Source organism: Phytophthora parasitica, assembly GCF_000247585.1.
Source record: "Phytophthora parasitica INRA-310 unplaced genomic scaffold supercont2.11, whole genome shotgun sequence".
NCBI classification, from domain to species: Eukaryota; Oomycota; class Peronosporomycetes; order Peronosporales; family Peronosporaceae; genus Phytophthora; species Phytophthora nicotianae.
The window spans coordinates 213,685-232,102 of NW_008648997.1; the positions used below are offsets into that span (position 1 = coordinate 213,685).

General features: G+C 50.8%; 12 protein-coding genes across 22 annotated transcripts; 4 read left to right on the plus strand and 8 right to left on the minus strand.

The window, feature by feature from the left end:
* Window positions 1–13: 13 nt before the first annotated feature.
* Window positions 14–240, minus strand: PPTG_07080 (cysteine synthase; the record flags this gene model as incomplete). Its single annotated transcript, XM_008901236.1, has 2 exons — window positions 14–48; window positions 87–240. The coding sequence occupies 2 exons, from the start codon at window positions 238–240 to the stop codon at window positions 14–16; spliced, it is 189 nt and encodes a 62-aa protein (XP_008899484.1).
* Window positions 241–1,042: 802 nt separating this feature from the next.
* PPTG_07081 (hypothetical protein) lies at window positions 1,043–3,283 on the minus strand. Its single transcript, XM_008901237.1, has one exon. It carries the CDS (start codon window positions 3,220–3,222, stop codon window positions 1,240–1,242), a length of 1,983 nt encoding a protein of 660 aa, XP_008899485.1. The 5' UTR covers window positions 3,223–3,283; the 3' UTR covers window positions 1,043–1,239.
* A 175-nt stretch (window positions 3,284–3,458) lies between these two features.
* Window positions 3,459–3,761, plus strand: PPTG_07082 (DNA-directed RNA polymerase I, II, and III subunit RPABC5; the record flags this gene model as incomplete). Its single annotated transcript, XM_008901238.1, has 2 exons — window positions 3,459–3,654; window positions 3,739–3,761. 2 exons carry the CDS (start codon window positions 3,459–3,461, stop codon window positions 3,759–3,761), a joined length of 219 nt encoding a protein of 72 aa, XP_008899486.1.
* A 52-nt stretch (window positions 3,762–3,813) lies between these two features.
* Window positions 3,814–6,920, minus strand: PPTG_07083 (hypothetical protein). The gene has a single exon (XM_008901239.1). It carries the CDS (start codon window positions 6,878–6,880, stop codon window positions 3,935–3,937), a length of 2,946 nt encoding a protein of 981 aa, XP_008899487.1. The 5' UTR covers window positions 6,881–6,920; the 3' UTR covers window positions 3,814–3,934.
* Window positions 6,921–7,011: 91 nt separating this feature from the next.
* PPTG_07084 (hypothetical protein) lies at window positions 7,012–7,998 on the plus strand. 11 transcript variants are annotated; one of them, XM_008901240.1, is made up of 5 exons: window positions 7,012–7,402; window positions 7,469–7,515; window positions 7,600–7,647; window positions 7,736–7,792; window positions 7,855–7,998. In XM_008901240.1, the coding sequence occupies exons 1-5, from the start codon at window positions 7,063–7,065 to the stop codon at window positions 7,942–7,944; spliced, it is 582 nt and encodes a 193-aa protein (XP_008899488.1). In that variant the 5' UTR covers window positions 7,012–7,062; the 3' UTR covers window positions 7,945–7,998. The 11 variants fall into 11 exon arrangements, with proteins under 11 accessions (XP_008899488.1, XP_008899498.1, XP_008899492.1 ...); XM_008901250.1 differs by having other exon boundaries at window positions 7,469–7,647; XM_008901244.1 differs by having other exon boundaries at window positions 7,600–7,792.
* Window positions 7,956–8,851, minus strand: PPTG_07085 (40S ribosomal protein S17). Its single transcript, XM_008901251.1, has 2 exons — window positions 8,423–8,851; window positions 7,956–8,126 (listed from the first exon to the last, which is right to left on the minus strand). Exons 1-2 carry the CDS (start codon window positions 8,777–8,779, stop codon window positions 8,088–8,090), a joined length of 396 nt encoding a protein of 131 aa, XP_008899499.1. The 5' UTR covers window positions 8,780–8,851; the 3' UTR covers window positions 7,956–8,087.
* A 152-nt stretch (window positions 8,852–9,003) lies between these two features.
* Window positions 9,004–9,941, minus strand: PPTG_07086 (hypothetical protein). Its single transcript, XM_008901252.1, has 3 exons — window positions 9,730–9,941; window positions 9,472–9,642; window positions 9,004–9,399 (listed from the first exon to the last, which is right to left on the minus strand). Exons 1-3 carry the CDS (start codon window positions 9,773–9,775, stop codon window positions 9,176–9,178), a joined length of 441 nt encoding a protein of 146 aa, XP_008899500.1. The 5' UTR covers window positions 9,776–9,941; the 3' UTR covers window positions 9,004–9,175.
* Window positions 9,942–10,061: 120 nt separating this feature from the next.
* PPTG_07087 (hypothetical protein) lies at window positions 10,062–12,976 on the minus strand. The gene is made up of 2 exons (XM_008901253.1): window positions 10,746–12,976; window positions 10,062–10,675 (listed from the first exon to the last, which is right to left on the minus strand). Exons 1-2 carry the CDS (start codon window positions 11,201–11,203, stop codon window positions 10,249–10,251), a joined length of 885 nt encoding a protein of 294 aa, XP_008899501.1. The 5' UTR covers window positions 11,204–12,976; the 3' UTR covers window positions 10,062–10,248.
* PPTG_22015 (hypothetical protein) lies at window positions 11,783–13,157 on the plus strand (the record flags this gene model as incomplete). Its single annotated transcript, XM_008901622.1, has 3 exons — window positions 11,783–11,933; window positions 12,395–12,621; window positions 12,831–13,157. The coding sequence occupies 3 exons, from the start codon at window positions 11,783–11,785 to the stop codon at window positions 13,155–13,157; spliced, it is 705 nt and encodes a 234-aa protein (XP_008899870.1).
* Window positions 13,158–13,757: 600 nt separating this feature from the next.
* PPTG_07088 (hypothetical protein) lies at window positions 13,758–15,254 on the plus strand. The gene has a single exon (XM_008901254.1). It carries the CDS (start codon window positions 13,903–13,905, stop codon window positions 15,079–15,081), a length of 1,179 nt encoding a protein of 392 aa, XP_008899502.1. The 5' UTR covers window positions 13,758–13,902; the 3' UTR covers window positions 15,082–15,254.
* On the minus strand, window positions 15,175–15,632 carry PPTG_22016 (hypothetical protein). Its single transcript, XM_008901623.1, has one exon. The coding sequence runs from the start codon at window positions 15,583–15,585 to the stop codon at window positions 15,454–15,456; it is 132 nt and encodes a 43-aa protein (XP_008899871.1). The 5' UTR covers window positions 15,586–15,632; the 3' UTR covers window positions 15,175–15,453.
* Window positions 15,633–16,671: 1,039 nt separating this feature from the next.
* On the minus strand, window positions 16,672–17,439 carry PPTG_07089 (hypothetical protein; the record flags this gene model as incomplete). Its single annotated transcript, XM_008901255.1, has 1 exon — window positions 16,672–17,439. One exon carries the CDS (start codon window positions 17,437–17,439, stop codon window positions 16,672–16,674), a length of 768 nt encoding a protein of 255 aa, XP_008899503.1.
* Window positions 17,440–18,418: the final 979 nt, after the last annotated feature.

An 18,418-nucleotide genomic window follows, 5' to 3' on the forward strand; every position in this document is an offset into this window, starting at 1 on the left:
TCCGATACCGGTATTACCCGACGTGGGCTCGATGATATGCGAGTCCTTCTGCAGACGACCGGACTTCTCGGCGTCCAAGATCATACTCAGACCAATGCGGTCCTTCACAGAGGCGCATGGCTCCATGAACTCGCATTTAACAGCGATCTTGGCGTGACATCCTTCGGTCACGTGGTTCAAGTAGACCAGCGGCGTGTTGCCGATGAGCTCGGTCATGTCCTTAGCGATCTTGGGGGCCATCTTGATGGGGTTGGAGGGCGGGGTGTCGGGGAGACAGCTGATTGAAGAATGATCTCCATGTAGGATATGTGTCCCCGCTGAGGGAAGATACGTGGCCACGAGGTGGAATGCAGCTCAAGCATTCGACGAAGGAGGGCGATAATGACCAATCAGAAACGTGACAAAGTTGAAGAGGGACGTTATAGTCATGTGATTGGCTGCTGGACGCGGGCTCAGCTAGTCGCAACCATTCTACAACTTCGACGTATGGGTCCTCTGGACGGAATTTGGTGGCCCGCCGATGGGTTCGACTCAGTTTCCACAGCGTCTGCAGTTTGAGATGAGCTATTACATTCGCTACGAGCTATAGTCATTCAAGGATATTAGACATCGCCTTGGATCGTTGGTTTTCCACTGTGGAATCCACATCTACGATAGTGAGCTCGATACGATCGATTACCTTGATTTGTTTGTTTTGTATGATGTAGTGATGGTGGACTGTGAACACTACGGATTGGAAATATTCCAACCAACGCCACGTGAAGAAACCAACAATATCAGGCCGACTTAGGCAGACTGACTGACTATCGTATTGAAACTGTTGACCTTCGTTTTTTTATGATGGTCATAGGGCAACCATGTGCTCAATTAATGTATCAAAAAGTCAAATAACCACGACCTGCCGAACCTTTAGCCATAATTTGCAAGACCCACTGATGCGAACTGAATACTTCGGCAAACAACGAGACATCGTCAAGAGGAAAGGATGAAGACCAAAGTGCACGATGGATATCCTCTGACGCTTGAGTAGTCAATGAGACGTTCCCGTTGCATAAAGTTTGTTGTGTTGGGTCTAGTATTTTTCTTATCTGTTTTTACTACGGATACAGAATACCACTCCCGGTCTTCTGTTTCATCTCATTCACTACCTCTCTCAATCATAAAGTCCATTCAGGTTCATACATCTTTCTTTTGCTTCAATCCAACATGACACCCTACAGTGGTGCTACAGCACTTAATTCACTCCAAATATCTGCGTCGCACCGTCAATCTGTTGCTTTCCGGATTCAGATATCCTCGGATCAGGAACCGACCAAAGCGGTTCTTCCCTTTACCAAGCACAACATAGCGACTAGCAACGGGCTCTTCATCATCTTCACTGTAATATCCCTCCATATCCTCGTCCTCATCTTCTTCTTCGTCTGACGCTGGCATGGGCAGGAACTGTAAGTCCACTTGGTCTTCTCGGATTTTCACCAATTTCCCATTAAACTGCCGCAGCTTAAAGAATCCCGCATATTTCCCGGACACCGGACGTTTATCATCTTTACGACGGGACTGCGGGACACGAGCACGAGACGTGTATTCGAAGGGGCTGACACTGTCGAGATTCTGGAAAGCTTCGTCACTGAAGCCCCAGTTGCCCATAAAGCAGGCCCGTTGGTTATTTCGTATAGAGTACGAGCCTTTAAGGATCGGGTCTGCCGCTTCTGTTTCAAAAACTGTGAACTCGGATGGAATAGCTGGCTGCAGGATCTTGCGCTTACGTTTAAAACGTCTGCGAGGCTGATTGTTGGGCTCACGTTTCTGTTTCTTATACTTCAAGAGCTTGCGAGGACCAGAACTCGGTGCTGCGTGGCGTTTCTTGGATGCTAAACGAACATCTTCGTCCTCTGAGGCCGAGCTGACACTGCTAGAAGAGGAAGACGAGCTAGAGGAAGAAGAACTGGAGCTCGAACTGGAGCTTGAACTGGAGCTTGAACTGTTGCTTTTATCTGCTATAACCAGTGTACTTCCACTCCCGTCACTGTTAGTATCGGAATTGTTATCAAGTCTCGGAGTGACACCAGTGAGATCCACGCCACTGAACCCAAAAACGTCGTCTGTGGTGTCTACATCGACGTCTATGACATTAGGAGCTTCAATTGCAGCCGCTTCGTCGTCTTCGTCGCCATCAAACCACTGGTACTCGCGATGATCAATCAGATCCGTCTCCTCATCGGCGTCTGTACCGGTATCATGTTCGGGAAGCAGCTCATGGTCGTCGCCTTGGTGGAATTCCAGCAGTTCCATGGCCTCGTCAGCACTAAGATGAGGCATCAAGGGACTGCCGAGTATTTTAGAGGATGCTGCATCCACTGGAACCGTTGCGTCCATGAAATCCGCCACATTATCCACCAATGTGGTGACAATCTCACTCACCGTTTGAGCCACTTCAGCGTCAAATTGTCCAGGACCTATTTTTAGTCCAGATTGGTCCGGATTGATATCTCCCGTAGTCATCTCAACGTCCTCGCTTGTATCGACCGTAAACTCCTTCACTTCAACACTCTCGCTAAGCTCCACTTTGTGTACAGTTGATACTTGACTTACCACAGCCTCAATCTTTGTCTCCTTATCGTTATCAACCTCCATCTCCACAGTTTTATCTTCTTCATGAGCCTTATCGCTAGTATCCACTTCCATAGCAACTGTTTCCTTCGCAACCTCAGTATTACCATCACACTTGACTGTAGCGGTCTCAACTTCACTCTCCACTGGCAGCAGTGATAGCTCCCCAGAGTATTTTGCCGTCTCCTTCTCTCCACACGTGACAAACTGCTCCTCCGACTCACTAGACTTCACCACATCTGTCCCCTTCTCATGATCAATTTTGTCTATATCCATCGGTAACGGTGCGTCCTCGACCAGTGGATCCGACGTGGCACCGTCGGTATCTTTCACGGTCTCTGCAGCCGCGTCGACACCGACGTGGGTAGCAGAGACTACACCACGTTGCTGCTTCTCCGTTATGTCTTTTGAGCTATTGTCTTGCGTTGTATGTGCCTGCTTGATCGCGTTTTCCTTATTTTCTCTCGTATCCAACTCAGTTTGCACCTTGTCGCCGTCATTGCTCAGCGTTTTCTGCGCCAATTTCGACGAGACTTGGTTGGATACATGCGCAGCGTTCTCGCCGTCACGACTAGTCGTCTGGGGCTGCTGTTTTTCCTCCGCCGCCGCCATAATCACATACCCAGAAGCAACCGATGCTTGTCAGATCCACCGCTTCTTTTTGATTCCGTAGCCACAAAATCTTCAAAAAGCGTACCTAATCGAACATTCCGCCTTTTGATTGGTGCAAATCACATCACTTTCTGATTCGCTTAACTTAAAATTGAATTTTGCCCAATTATATATAAGGATTTTTGCTGGGACCACTGGCAGTCGTCACTCGCTATTATTCGCCTTCGGAGGAGAGTATGATTGTCCCTGTGCGCTGCTTCACGTGCGGCAAGGTGCTGGCCAACAAGTGGGAGACATACCTGGGTCTGCTGCGCGCCGACTACACGGAGCGTGATGCGCTGGACGAGCTATCACTGAAGCGTTACTGCTGCCGTCGCATGATGCTGACCCACGTGGACCTTATTGAGAAGCTGCTGCACTACAACACTGGCGGTACGAGCAGTTATTGGACAAATGTCTGTTAATACTTTATTTTAGGGGGCACTCTAACTTACATATCTGTATGTGGTATTGCAGCCATTGAGCGAGGCGACGACTAAAAGTGTGCTGAGCGGACCTCGACGTGTTAGAGCATGGAGACCGAAGAGCTACGGCCGCTCTTGTGACAGTATTATAGTCTTCCTTCCCTACTTTAAATCGTACCCGGCATCATTCATTTACTTTATCCACTGTTGTTAACACTCTAATGACCCCCTAACTCTATGCTCTACACTCATATGAAGACTAACTTTTCTATGATATCCTGCTCCGAATCGCGAGGTGCGTCGCTCTTGATGAAGCCCCAGTGACGCAGAGTACAGATTGCACGGACGAAGCGAGCCTTGATAGCTGGATCGTCACTAAAGTTCCCTGCCTTCCTCTTGCTCGTTACAGTGTTGGCCTCCTCCTCCAGTTCCGCCGAAAAGCTATCGTACCATTCGCGAAGACTCAGACTCGCACTAGCACTCTCCTGGTAAAACAGGAAGGCCAGACCCACATCATGTATCCACGAAGCCTCGTCTGTGCCATTAGAGTCAATATTTTCTCCAATCCCAGCGTCTTGCAGCACGTTACGGAGATGATCATGGTACTCGAACCGCAGTCGTTCTTCCAGTACACTGGCGTCTTTCAACGCCGACCAACTGGAAACCAGTTTATCAGCAGGAGACATTGAGCTAGAAGAAGGTGGGTGCAGCAGTGCAGCGATGAGATTGGCGGTAAACACCGTAACAATCTCCTCTCGCAACGCTATCAGCATCTTCACTGGGGTCTTCTCTGTTCTTGCATATGCACACAACATCGCCAGCTCGTTCAGCGTCATCTCCACCGCGTCGTCTTCAAGTGACCCAAACACACGGAACGAGACCTTCCAGTGTTGAATCATCCCTATCAGCACCACCCAGTCGCATGTCTCTAAGCGTCGAAGAACTTCCATAAAGCGTGGAGAATCACCTAATCGTCCTTCAAGCGCTAACGCCAAGTGTGTCGCTGCCACGTCTTCCTGTTTATCCACATCTTTCGCATTGCTATCAATGCGTACGTCCAGCCACGAGCAAGCGGAACGGAAGCACTCCCATCCCAATCGCCAACGAGCTTGTCGTCGACGTTCATTAATTAGCGCAGACTCTAACACTGTAATCCAATTAGCGTCCCCAGTTACAGCATCCGTAACCATAACCCGAGATGCCAAGTCTGCCAGTTCGAAGTCGCTGCAAAAAGCAAGCCACGAGCCCAGAACAGACTCAGACCAAGTTCTGTCTTGTGCTTCAAGCATTAACCGTCTTCGTTGTCTCTTAATCCAAATAGAGATACGGTGCGGTAACGGTGTCATGTCGGCAGCGACCAAAATAGGGGATTCTCCACTCCCTAAATCATCAATAGCGAGTGCCAGAAAACTCCAAGGACAGCGTCGAAAGTGCGTGAACAATAGAAACCGTAATGCCAGCAGCAACCGCGGCACACTAGGAAGACGATGGTGGCGACTAGCGATCGCTCGCAATACTTGACCGCTGAGTGCAAGAGGCAGCTTGGCTTTCACGACTAGCGCCTCTAACACATCATCAAAGCACTTACGAGAGTCCACAAGCGAGAAGAACTGTAACTCCAGGCGGTTAGTGACCGTCAAATCTAAACGTCGAAGTGCTGGAGAAGTCGCTGAGGCCACTCCAACCACAAACCCAAGAGTACAACTTGTGGCTTTAGTCTGATGAGTTTCTTGCTGTTGCCGGACAAAATGTGTCCAGATCTCTAAAAATTCGCCAAAAACTTGTTGTGAAAACGCTTCAAGTTGTTCGATACACAGTAACAGGAATGGCTGGGAAGCCTGTGTGCTTTGAGTGACTGTGTCTGGATCAGACTTGAGCATGTAGTAGTCCTCGTGTTTGAGCATTTCCTTCTTCACCGATTTCCGTCGATCATCGATCGTTTGTCGATCCAGAAGCCATTCGTTCAATAGCGATGAGTACTGCACGAACACACGTTGCAACATTTTAGCCAATGCCATCTCTGTGCTGCCAATATGAACTGAAGCGGAGTTCGAGTCCGACTCGGGCGCTACATTGAGCAGTTTAGCTGCAGTATCTCGACACGTCAAGATCTTGTGCTGTAACCATTTCACTGCTTCGTCAAGACACGCTATACTCTGCATAATCATCTCGTCCTCTTTATAGTGAAGCTTCTTCACCAACGTTAATGCTTCTTGAAGACGGTCGTGTACCAGCTCGCCTAGTATCTCGAGCAGCTCACGACACGTGTCTCCACTATTTGGCGATAAGAGATCATCAACATTACGCTGTATAGTCATCAGTAGCTTCGTCATCGTCCACCGACCATACGCTAGCGACGTAACTCGTCGTTTCTTCTTCGTATCGACTAAAGCAATACCATCGTCGCTACCATCAGACTCGGAGCTTGAGTTGAAAGAGCTACCATCACTCTGATCATCGTTATCGTCTTGAATATCATCGAGTGTCTTCGCACGCTGGTGTCTTGTCACTCGACCGACACTTCGTGCAACTACAGGATATTGGTCCAATGGGAGCAGATCGAACTTGCCCACTAATGTCTCGAGCCATTTCTCCTCTCGTCGCTTGGTTGCACACAGTTTTGCCAGTCGTGTAGCAAGCCACTCGATGAATCGTCGAGCTGTTGCTACATCTCGCTGCACTTTGATAGAGAGAGGGAATGTTCGTCGCAGTTTGTGCGTTAGTGGCTCAATCCATAGATCACTGGACGTTGCGTCGGTTCCAGCGATTACAGCAGCGGTTGGGAATGCGTGGAACTCAGGGAATATCACAGGAACATTGGGATTGCGCAGGCGTCGACCAGACGGCGACGCTCCTCTTGTTGATACTTTGGTTATTGATCCGGTGTCGTCACGTGCACAGTACTTCTCGAAGAACCTCAGTACTTGACTGTAGCTCGTGTCGTTGCTCTTGCGTAATAATTCCTGCACGGCACGACGCGTCTTCTCACAGGCGAAATGATACGCCAGCTCTTGACACACATTGTAAGCCTCAGTGTCGGCTCTGTATTGACGCTCCGAGGAGGTTTTAGAGTCCCCAGGAAACGGGAACTGGTACTGCACTCGCTCGTTTTTATTTCTTGACGAGTTATTAGCTGCCGATCGGCCATACGGAAACTGGATCGACACGCCCGTGGAGAAGGCCGAAGTCTCCATTGGCGATACGCCTTTGCAATAGATAATGGCGCGAAGAGCTCCCTGTCTAAAATGATCGATATTCAGCATATTCACCAATCCAAGAGCCGTTCAAGTCTTTTTTATCCAATCAACTTCGCATAATTCCGGGTAACGACCATTAGTGTCTTTGTATTGCGAAGAGTCACTAAGCGCCTTGCAGCATGAGCTCTACACGCGTGCAGCGCAGCCATCAGGAACGCGGAGACGGCGCCGTGCCTCTTTATCCATTAAGCCGCACGTCGAAAACTTCAGGCAGTGCGCGCACCGCTCGCACAGGCCGACGAACAAAACAAGAGCTCCCAGAAGAACAGAAGAAGGAGCTGAAAGAGGCTTTTGAACTCTTTGACACAGACAAAGTGGGGTCGATCGACTACCACGAGCTCAAGGTGTTGATGCGCGCTTTGGGCTTCCAAGTGTCCAAACGAGAGGTGCTGGATCTCGTGGAGGACGTGGATGTGCAACGTAGCGGTCGCGTGGACTTCAACGACTACATGGAGATCAGTAAGGGGATTCTAAGTAGAGGCAAGAAGCCGCTCGCAAAACTGACGTATCGTATGGCTATTACAGTGCGGCGGAAAGTGTTGGCAAGAGATCCAGACGAGGAGATCGCGCGGGTAGGACGCGTGGGCCGCTCGCCTCATGACCCCACGTACTCGGATACAGAGTTGGAATCAGACTGATTGTATCCCTTACTCTAGGCATTCGAGCTATTTGATGAAGACGGATCAGGCACAATCACTCTGCGGGTGTGTTTGTTCGGTCTTTTTGTTGTTGATAATACGTGAAGCTGAATCGAGTTGCGTATTGTGTCGGTATGGGGCTAATGACGGACAGAAAATGCGTAGGGTGGCCAAGGAATTGGGCGAAAACCTTGGCGACGATGAACTGCAGGTGTGTATAGAGATTGTAGCTTAGATAGAGGCAGATTGCTTGACTTGTTGCTCAAACTGTAGGCTATGATCGATGAGTTTGATCAAAATCAAGACGGAGAGATCGACATGGGTGAATTCTTTATGATCATGAAGCAGTCAACAGAATTCTAACTCATCACAACACGATAAAAAGATGAAGAAAGAATTGTCCATGGGATTATCGAGATAGTAAGACTGTAGTCTTCTCAAAGAGACGACTCAGTCGGCCTACTTCAACCAGCACATAGCAAAATAGACTTTCAGACGAAAGACGCTTAGTTGCGGTGGTGGTGGTGCTGCTCACGGGCCTTAGGCTGCAATAACAAAGATTAGGATTAGTAAAACTCAACCTCAGAATCATCCAAACACTGGATTGACACTGAGGGAGCCGATGATATCATGGCGACCAATGCAGCGTAGACACGGCAGTAATGCGTGTGATAATAGACGGATAACATAAACCGCTATCGCCTTTGCTACGCCAGACAGCTAACACAACTAGAGCTGCGTTATGCTGCTGGCTGCAATGGGTCCACCGTTCCGACCACACGCACGGTCATCATCGGCTCCAGCATTGTCTCTCCTTTTAGCAATTAAAAACTTATCGTACCTGGGGCACGTGAACGCCGGCCAGCTTGAGGTCCAGGTGGGCCAGCAGGTCCTTGGTGTCGTTGTCGATCTCGATGTTCTCCGTGTCAATGGCCGAAACCTCCGGGACGAAGTCCATGCGGCGCTCACGCTCCTCCTCCTGGAGCTTGAGCGAGATGCCGCGCACCTGGCCGTGCTGGATGCGCTTCATGAGGTGCGTGATGTAACCAGCGATCTTGTTGCGCATACGCTTCGACGGAATGATGGCAACCTCATCGCACACACGCTTGTTGGTGTCGAAGTCGAGAGTAAGACGCGAGTAGTACTTCTCGATGATCTTGACGGCAGAGCCCTTCACGGTCTTGGTACGGACACCCATGGCTGACTAGGAATTCTCTCTTTTTCAGAAATGAACTGGAAGAAACTCTTCATACAAAATAATCAAGCGATTCCAAACCAACCGTTGAGCACTGATGTGAAATGCCAGTCAGAATTATTGGTAAAGAAGCTGTGTACACAAACAGGTCATGTACTAGGGAAACATGCATACAATTTCGTATATGCGGGAAAATTGGATAGAATGCAGATACACTTTTTGAGGTATGCCACACGAATGATAATTCACAAAACGCGGTGGATTACATTCCACTTCCAGGTGAACACCTATTATAAATGTGGAGCAGCTCTGCGTGTTCGAGTTTAGCGCCCTTGTACTCAACTACACCGATACACTGATCCTAACCCTGCTAGGTACTGCGCTGATCTCGGGAAGCGCTCATTCATCGGCGTCGTCAACCGTGACCAACTCGTATTCAACAGCGGAGATGTTGTTGTCCGTGTTGATGCTGGGAGGAGGTGGAGGCGTGGACGCCACGCCGTCCGGATGCGGCGATAGTTTTCCCCACTGGGTCACATTGAGTCGCATGAAGCCGTTGAAGATGTCGGCGTTGCTGTTGCGCACCACCACTACAAGTCCTTCCTTCAGCATGTCAATCTGGTCTGCGAATATCACATAAAGCCTTCATTAACCTCCAGAATCTACCATTAAGCAACACTATCATCGCCACATACCATTTCGAGCGGTAAACGTGACGCATCCGGTCTCGTCCGCCAGCACTGCCTCGGCAATGCGTGAGATGGTGCCGTCGTAACGCTTCTTTTCTACCGTTGGGGCAATAGAAACCACTTGCAGCACTAAATTGTGGCCTTGCGAACCTGGTGTGAGGTCCTGAACCTTTACATCTGCAGTTAATACATACAATACGCAGTGGATTAGCCTAAATGGAGGCAAAGTAATCTGATATCAACGAGAAGGTGTCTGCAACGTACAGGTGGCGCGTCGGAGCTTGCGGGGCGCTTCACTTGCAGCAGCCATTGCCAGTGTGTGTAGATAACGAATAAACCTGTCTGCTGAGCTAGTCGTAGCGTAAGTGCTGGCTTGTCGTAGCGTGTAGATACGACGAAGAACAGCGGCGTCAACGAGCTTATGACCTTGTCAACCAACGAGAAAAGATCGGACCGATTGGACTTCTTCTCGTTCACTGATTGGCTGAAACACTACATGTCCGACATAACCAATCAAAGAGTTGAGCGGTATCTCTTCAAGATGCACTCACTTCAACGCAGTATCAAGATCGCAAGGCAATGTAACAAGAAGATAATGAAGACATTGAAGGCGTCTGTATATGAGTTGGGGATATACCGTGACTGTGGCCAGTCGAAAGCATGCGCTAGCCAATAAAAAGGAATACAAAATGGACAAAACCCGACTAGGACGACGAGGCGATATGTACACGCGCAACAGCGCAGCAGGCGATGTCTGCTGTCGCGGTCATAGTGTTGCGCACTCTATATCGATGCGGCCTCCGGTACATCGTCGCTGTTTGGATGTACCGAGGCTTCCGATTCTGGCTGCTCCTGCTCGACTGATCCCTCGTCGCTCGTCGAAGCCGACGCCACGTCGTCTGGCATCGCTGCTGCGTCTTCAGTGACGTCTTCTTGCTCTTCCTCGCTCTCTTCTTGCACTTCAGCATCATAGGACAATACATTCTCCCCTTCCTCCTCTTCGTCGTCCTCGTCTTCCTCCATCTCGACTGAGCCGTACATGAAGTCAAAGTCGATCTCGTTGGACTCGCGTCTATTCTGGATGATGGTGTTCACCTCGGCTTCCACCGACGCTATCACGGGCTCCTCGCAGCCTGCGTTGTTCAGAATAATCTCGCGCTCCTGCGGATCTAGATAGCCTTCCTCCATGTAGTTTTGTCGTCCCACGCGTCTATACGACAGTAAATTACGGTAAGATTCTCCACATACGCTTCTACTCATCAAGTCTAACGCATACGTACTCGCTCGCTCGCTCCATTTCAAACGAGTCCAGTCGTCGACGCGACCGAGATCGCTCGTTCAGCGACATGCCAACGGGAACGCCGCCCGACGTGACGGTCGTCGTGTAGACCGTGGGTTCGAACTCCACGATGTCTGCGCATTCGAAAGATACGCGCCTCCGCTTCTTATTGGGCCTCTGTTCACCCATAGCGACGTTGTTCTCGTCTGTTACGCCGTTAGCTTTCCACTCGACGTTCTCAGCGTCCTCCGCTGTCTCGACGTCCACATCCACGTCCTCCACCTGATCCAGTCCCAGATCTATTGCTGTGCTGGTAGGACTGTCGGAGTCTGACGCAGGCGCCTCTTTCGCTTCCGCCGTATCGACAGCTACAGTCATCAAGACACTCTTACTGCCACTAGGCACCGCAGAGGGCGAATTGGAAGGTCCAGACGGCGGAGAAAGCACCACAGTGGTCATATCAGAGTGGTTATGTGCGCGATCAGGCGTGGATCGCTGTCGGGGACGAAGGGGAGACTCGCAGCGGCGGGGAGTTCTTCGCCTATTCAGCACCGAGGAGCGATGCGGCTTTAGCTTTGGAGATAGAAGCGAACGGTGGAGCGCGCGGCGGATACCGAGTTTGAAAAATAAGGAACCGCACGCTGATTGGTCCGCCTCGCCGGGTGCTGCTGAACATGTGGCGGGCACTCTTGCGGGGATAGATTTCTGCAGGACTCTTTTTCATATGGATAGTATGGAGATGGCATGCAACTATAATATTTGAGTTCACAGGCACGCTCTTGTTTTTGCATCGACGGCCCGTCTCTGCAGATCTCCATTCCCTCTCGCAGGTCGATCCGCCAATCAGCACGCTCTCTGGAACAGTGAAGTGCTAGGTTTAGGTGGATTTATTTGATGTGAGCCACACAGAAATTTGGATCGCAATTTTTCACGTGCAGAGGATCAACTTGACAAGCTTCATGCCGAGCAAAGCGCTCGCGGTCTTCTTGACCTCAAGCGCAGTTGTCGCGTACCGCAAGGCAGACGAGCAAGGAGAACATGGCGTTGTCATTGTCGTTGTCGTTGAAGCGCTGCAGCCGTGTTGATCCCGAACGATGCGGGAGTGTCGGCAATCGCCAGCGAACGTTCTCAGCCAGTGGTGTCGCAATGCAGCATCCCTTTGTAAATTATGTATGCCCGTCCTCGCTCGGTGAGCACTGCGCGCAACGAACCGACTTGACGCACGCCTACGCCGCCACAGCCTGTGGCTCACAGGTGCAGGCTTTTATACTGCGTGTCGAGATCGGGATTTGCACAGTGTAGGTCGCCGCGCTGTTGAAGTCCGTGAGCAAGCAGCAACAGGATCCGAGTTGACAACTCCTGCTCCGTCTCGGTTTCGTGTCTCTGTTTTGCAGGGACCGCAGGCAATGTCGTGACTGCATGGTTCCTGAGAGATTTGTTAAGCTTTCTCGGCGCAGCTTCCAATCACGCGCATGCTGCGCGATTCCAATGCTGCATTGGCAAGGCAGATTCGGGGCATGAGCCGAACAACAAATCGGTGTCTGGCGTCGGTTGTCGAGCAAGTGTATATCGCCCGCAGCAATATATGTCTACGTTGCAGCAAGAGGAGAGCTTGCCAGCGGACAGCGCTTTAGCTGACAGCAACGCCAGGTGGTGCCGCCAGTAATGATTCGAACCGAAGCACCATTTCGAGATCAGAGACCGAGCCGCGCGGTCAAAAGTTCAATCAGTGCGAGAGCAGAGCCGAGCTCAGCATTCAAGTCCTGGCACTGCTGGTAACAATTTGGTGCTGCGGGACACACCAAAAGGCGAAACGGAGCGAGCTTCTGCTTCAGTTGCTGCTGGATGCAATCGTGCCACTGTTGGTCCGTATCTCGGTAGGTACAGCGTACCAATTCCTGTGAAAGTGGATATTTCGTGGCAAAAACCGGCCGAACAGTCACTTTCGAAGCCCCGTCAAAACCGATGGTCCACCACAGAAGCGAGTGTCGAGGTTTTCTCTGGTTCTGAAGTCGCCGCTCAAATCGCGCAGCTGGGCTCAGACCTGCTTGGCGGTTTTTGAGATTCTCGACTCGAACTCACACAGATTGAAGTCGCCAATGTTCGTGGCGAGCCGAGAGGCTGCTCTCCGTGTGCCATTCAAGCACGCAGCCGCTCTCTAAAAACCGAAGCAGGTAACGACCTGGCCGGAACCTTCCAGGTCGTAATTTTCTCACACCGTCGGATGTTGGGACAAATCGGATTGAACCCGACGGCAGCGAGTCAGCGGCGTAATACATGCACGGCGAAAACGAGAATCCGCAACACCAAACGACGCATGCTGGTGGAGGTAATCACGCCAGCCCTTCCGAAACTGCATAGCAAGAAGCAGTCGGAAGGCAGGACGGCCGTTGCTGCTGGCCGAGCTTCTTAGGGGGCCTAAGAAGCGTCAGTCCGTTTCGAGGCGTCTGCCACATTTAATGTGGCGAGCACTGAAAAATGCGAGAGAAAAAAATGTGCCGTCCTAGTGGTTTGCCTCGCGGCAACGTCGATGCAAGATGTGTTGGCGCTGCAGACGGGCTGACTTGTGGGACTTCTTTTGCAGGACAGGAGCTCCCCTAGCCCGTGCTTCAAATACGATGTCAGCACTGGATTGTACGCACTCAAAACAAACATACACTTGGATGTGTACGTTGCAGCGGGGGCTTCAAGCGCTCTCTCTGGTGCCTGCAGACGGCGGGTACATCTCCAGCTCAAACATTACGAAAGTACCAGGTAAAATCATCAGCAAAAGCACTTGGCAACTCGATGGCACCGCCATCTGGGCGATGACTGCGGCGCCCAGCGCTGACATCAAGACAGACCTTTTGGTCTCTTCTGCAGCGCGTCCACCGTTTTGCACCCATACAAACCGTCAGTCAAAAACCGGCTGATGCTCCGTACGGTACAAACCTTAGGCTGGGGCTAGGGTGACGAAGCGAGAGGGGCTCCCCCCTGAACTTGCAACTGGGTATCAAAGACGCAACCCCGATCACACAACCACTTTCTCCCTCTGCTCGCTTTATTCTGCAATTCGCCGCAAAGATCGCAAGCATTTGCTGGTGTTGCGTGCGTGTTACCGGTACAATATCAGTAAGTTGAACCCTCCGAATCAGAGCCACCCACGCCAGCCAGGAAGCATGTCGGAGTACTCGGAGATGGCGCACAAGCACATGGCCAACGCGCCCGGCAGCGCCGTGAATGACAGCTACAACCCGGTCTACCAGCCTCAGATGCACATGCAGGCGCCGCCTCCGCAGCATCCCGTGCGCTTCCAGGAGCTGCCTCGCCTACAGGTGCCTCCTTTCGCACTCACGCAGCAGTCTCCGGCTTGGAAAATGCCGCAGGAGCAGCCTGCGCCGCGTATGAGCGTGTCCAACCTTCTCTCCGGGAGCTTCCGGAGTCGCGCTGCGCCGCAGCAGACCCCTCTGCTGACTCCCCCGTCCCCTCCTGCCCCAGTACAAGCGCCCGCTCCGGCTCCTCGCCGTCTACCGAGTTTCGCTGACATCTTGGCTCGAACGAACCTCCTGCACCTGATGGGCCGGTCGAGCGAGCCCACGGAGGCCCCCGCTCCCGCCATGGAGGCGCCTATGGAGGAGGAAATGCAGATGCAGCCGCAGCCGGAACAGCATATGATGGCTCCTATGTACCAGCCACAGCCAATGCAGCCCATGGAAGGCAGCTACACGGCGTACGCACCACCTCGCGTGGACACTAACATGAACATGGACACGTCGTCTACTATGGGCGATGAACTGCAGAGCCCCATGGGCGCAGCATCGCCCGTGAGCCAGACGAGCGAGACCAATAAGCGACGTGAACGCTGGACGGAAGACGAACACGCCCGCTTCATGGAGGGCCTGAACCGTTACGGACGCAAGTGGAAGAAAATCCAGACGTTCGTTAAGACCAAGACGGCCGTACAGGTGCGCACTCATGCGTACGGCTACTTTGCCAAGCTATTGCGTAATATGCCCGAGGACGACGCCATCTGGGAGCTCGCCGAGGAAATGAGCTCCCTGCCTGGCGCCGTACTCAAGGGCCCGGGCAACGGCAAGCGCCGTAATGAGCCCAAGACGGATGAGGCCGGCATGGAAGTGCTCCGCCGCTTTGTGTTCTCTAAAAAGAAATCGGAGGACAAGAAGCAACTCCCGGCCTCTAGTAATGACGCGAATGAGGACCGCGAGAACGTGGAGATGGCCGAGTCGACGCCCTCTAACGCCAACTCGCAGCCCACGGGGTCGTGGAGCTCCACGCAGCAGTGGAAGGCTGACGACTCGGACGCGCTGCTGGAGATCAAGCGCCAGCGCCTGAATTAGTAGTATATTTTTGCGGCCCCCATGAGTGGAAATTGTAGGCATCAGAATAATAGGACACACAAAAGATCACGACAAGTGTATAAAAAGAAACGATATACACTCGGCAAACGCTATTTATTTGACGCATACAAATTTGGTGGTGGCAATGAAGGCTGCAACGCGTTCCTAACAACTTTGCTCAGCGTTTCATGGCAACGTGACGTGTCAGCGGTTTTCTCTTTCCTGCAAATATTGATGCGAACGTTTGCCGAAAGCTGCTCTGGCGAAGGCAAATTTGTCTTGGCCGTTGGACAGAGAATCAGGCAGAGAGCGGCAAAGTGAATGCAGAGCCAACGTCGCGATTACTCCTTGAGAAAGTCTCGAGCACGTTGATCACTTCGGTGACCATATTTTCGTGCACCGGTACATGTAGAATCGATGGTGGTACAGTGTGCCAACTTGCATCAATTTGAATCCAGCTCGCAGCTGCGCCTTTTTGTGGCTCACAGCGCTCGGATCGCGCATGGAACGGCCACCTGATAAAAATTTCTTTCGCGTGCGCCAAACATAACTTAAGCGGGAGAGCACTCGGTTAATGTGCTCTCCCGCTGGAGTACTAGTCCAGCTTCAAGCTCGAAGCCAACAAGCATCGCTGGCTGCGTGGTGGTTGTAAGACACACCATTTCCCTCACCACCAACGGTGTTCAACAATCCTGTGCGTTCTTGGCGGTTACTGTAAATGGCTGATTAAAAACTGGAGATGGATAGCGTAGCAGAAAATCTGTGGTAGAGTCTGCCAGATCTGTTCCACGATACTTCTTATGAGCTTGTCACATTGGTCTTGAACCGACAACGTCGCCAAATGAGTTGTTCGAAACAAGAATTCCGAACACTCGAGATTATCAGTACAAGATTGATTTGCTTCATACCATCGGAGAAGACTGTGTCATTGTAACCGCTGCTACATGCCTTCCCGTGCTTACGAGATGAATTTATCGCTCTGTAATCTAGGTACAGTATTAGTGAATTCAGTAAGAAATCTGTCGAAAATTTCGACTATGAAGTCGCATTGGAACGATTCGAAAATGAATGTCGACGATTATATCCAAACATGTAAATGCAGTCACCCTCTTTGTCTGCTTCTACCTCCGTTGCTTGTTGGAAATTGCACAAAATTGATTCGCGGAAGTATGTTGTAAGCTGCAATTGCACCAGGGGTCTCCTAGTGAGGCGGGCCATTGAATGGTACTTCGAAGTATCTAATTGCACGGCCACGAAAAAAAAACTTTAAGTAGCCGCTTTGATTCGCTATCTTTGTGCGTACGACATCTATGGGAGTGTTCGCTTTTTAGAACGATAAAGCAGACCCTTGGTATTGTAATAATGAGAGTGCAAATATATTACTACAGTTTTAAGTTAATAGTAGTATTTCGTTTTCTTGTGGAGTTGTCAAAATTGGGGTAATCTCATCACTTTTGCGTTGAAGCAAAACAATATTAATACATGCACTTTCAAAACTTCAGGTATACGAGGCATTTTGCAGGGTGAACGTTCATTTATATTCATCAAACGACACATACGTTGGAACCACTAGTCTAGTTAGTGCAATATTTACTTCTTGAACGGCCAAGACTTCTCCACCTTTCCGAGGAAGTTCCAGTCATTCATGGGCGTGTTGGCCTTGCCAAACTTGGTATCGTTCAATGCCCTGCGCGCCAGATCCGACATTTGATCCCACATGATCAGGTCCTGGAAATCGCCAGCCTCCTTTGTGATGTCCAGCGCGTGGTTGAGCGGCCACGAGTGCTCGTACTTGACCTTGACGCTACTGCCGTCAATGACGTCGGCCGGGCATGGGGCGTATTTGTTGTACCCACTGTGCCACGACGGTGAACAGCCCAGAATCTTCGGCTCAGGTACTTCCGGGTTGTCAATAAACACCACAATGTGCTCCCAGTCGTGACGGTGGCCCATACGAGAAGACGGCGCATCCTTGGGGAAGTACCAGGAGTACATGATGGCCCACAGACCGTTGAACCACGTAGAGCGGCCGTAGACCTGCGAACCGTGACCGGATCCTCGGCATCCGCCCTGCGGACTACCGGACGTCTGGAGACCACCGCTGGTTTCGCCATCCTCGTTCACTGCGGGGTACGGAACGCACCCGGTCTTGACAGCGATCTGTGGTTTGAACTTAACACCAGCCTTCTCGGAGATCGTCACTGGTTTAGGTTCAGCAAACGGCTTGACTTCCTTGTGCGAAATGGTCTTGGGCTGCCATTCTACTGGGGATTGCTGTTGCTGCTCTTGCTGTTGCTCCTGCGCCTGGGTCATGACAACCGTGAGGACAGCAGTGGAGAAGAAGGCGCTGAGCTTCATTGGAAGGTAGTTGCTGCGTGTTAAACTTGGAAAGTTGAAAAGTGAAGTCGCCGTTCGGACGATTGTTGTAAGATCAGAGGTTGCGATCGATGTGGAGTTGAGGTGTATGGTTCGTAGCGGGAAAAATGTTCCTGCATAGAGTAACCTTGTGTTACGCTTAGCCGATCGCATTCGGTGGCATTCGATCGATTGCGGGCGGCGCTTTGAAATTTGCATGGAGCACGGCCACATAATCTTCTTCAAAGAATCTTAAAATGCATTTGAGGAGTTCTACAGACACCAACTGGGAGCTACAATGCAGATCTGCAGACGTTGACATATTGCATGTGCAGCCTACTACACTCAGGCAATCAGAACATGAGAGATTAAAGAGTTGATTAAAGGCGCGTCGTGTTAAACGTTACTAAAGTAAGTAACTAATCCAGCATAAGGCAGTTTACTCATGGATTTTGCAGTGTTCCGCTTTGTCGAGAAGGAGTAGCAATATCGTGCACGGCCGCTTCTTAAATGTATGTTATGCTGGTTTAAAAACGTGCCGGCTCACCATGTATGGTGCCCCAATATTATATTGAATATAGGGTGGAATGTACACCTACCGACTTGCACTCCAGCATAGCATTTTTTGCGTTGTCAGGGCAGGTGATTCCACCGAAGTTCGGTCAAAACAGGCGACACAAGTAACACAGGAATTTCTTTACTCAGTTATCGAGGGCTTTGACTCAAAGAACCCGTTTGCCGTAATCAGCATAAAAGGAAACAGAGAGCACAAATCTACGCTATGATTTTGTGGCTCACCCTACATATAGTTTTCTGCTTTAATAGCACTACAGTTCCTAATTAATAATGATGTTGCTATTGGGGCTGCGTTTCTAAGTCATAGGGGCAACATAGACTGCGTGCTTCACAAGCTGTAAGTTCAAGCACTCCACAACTCAAGAGATGCCACACGCATAAGGTCAAGAAAGAATGCAAAAAATCG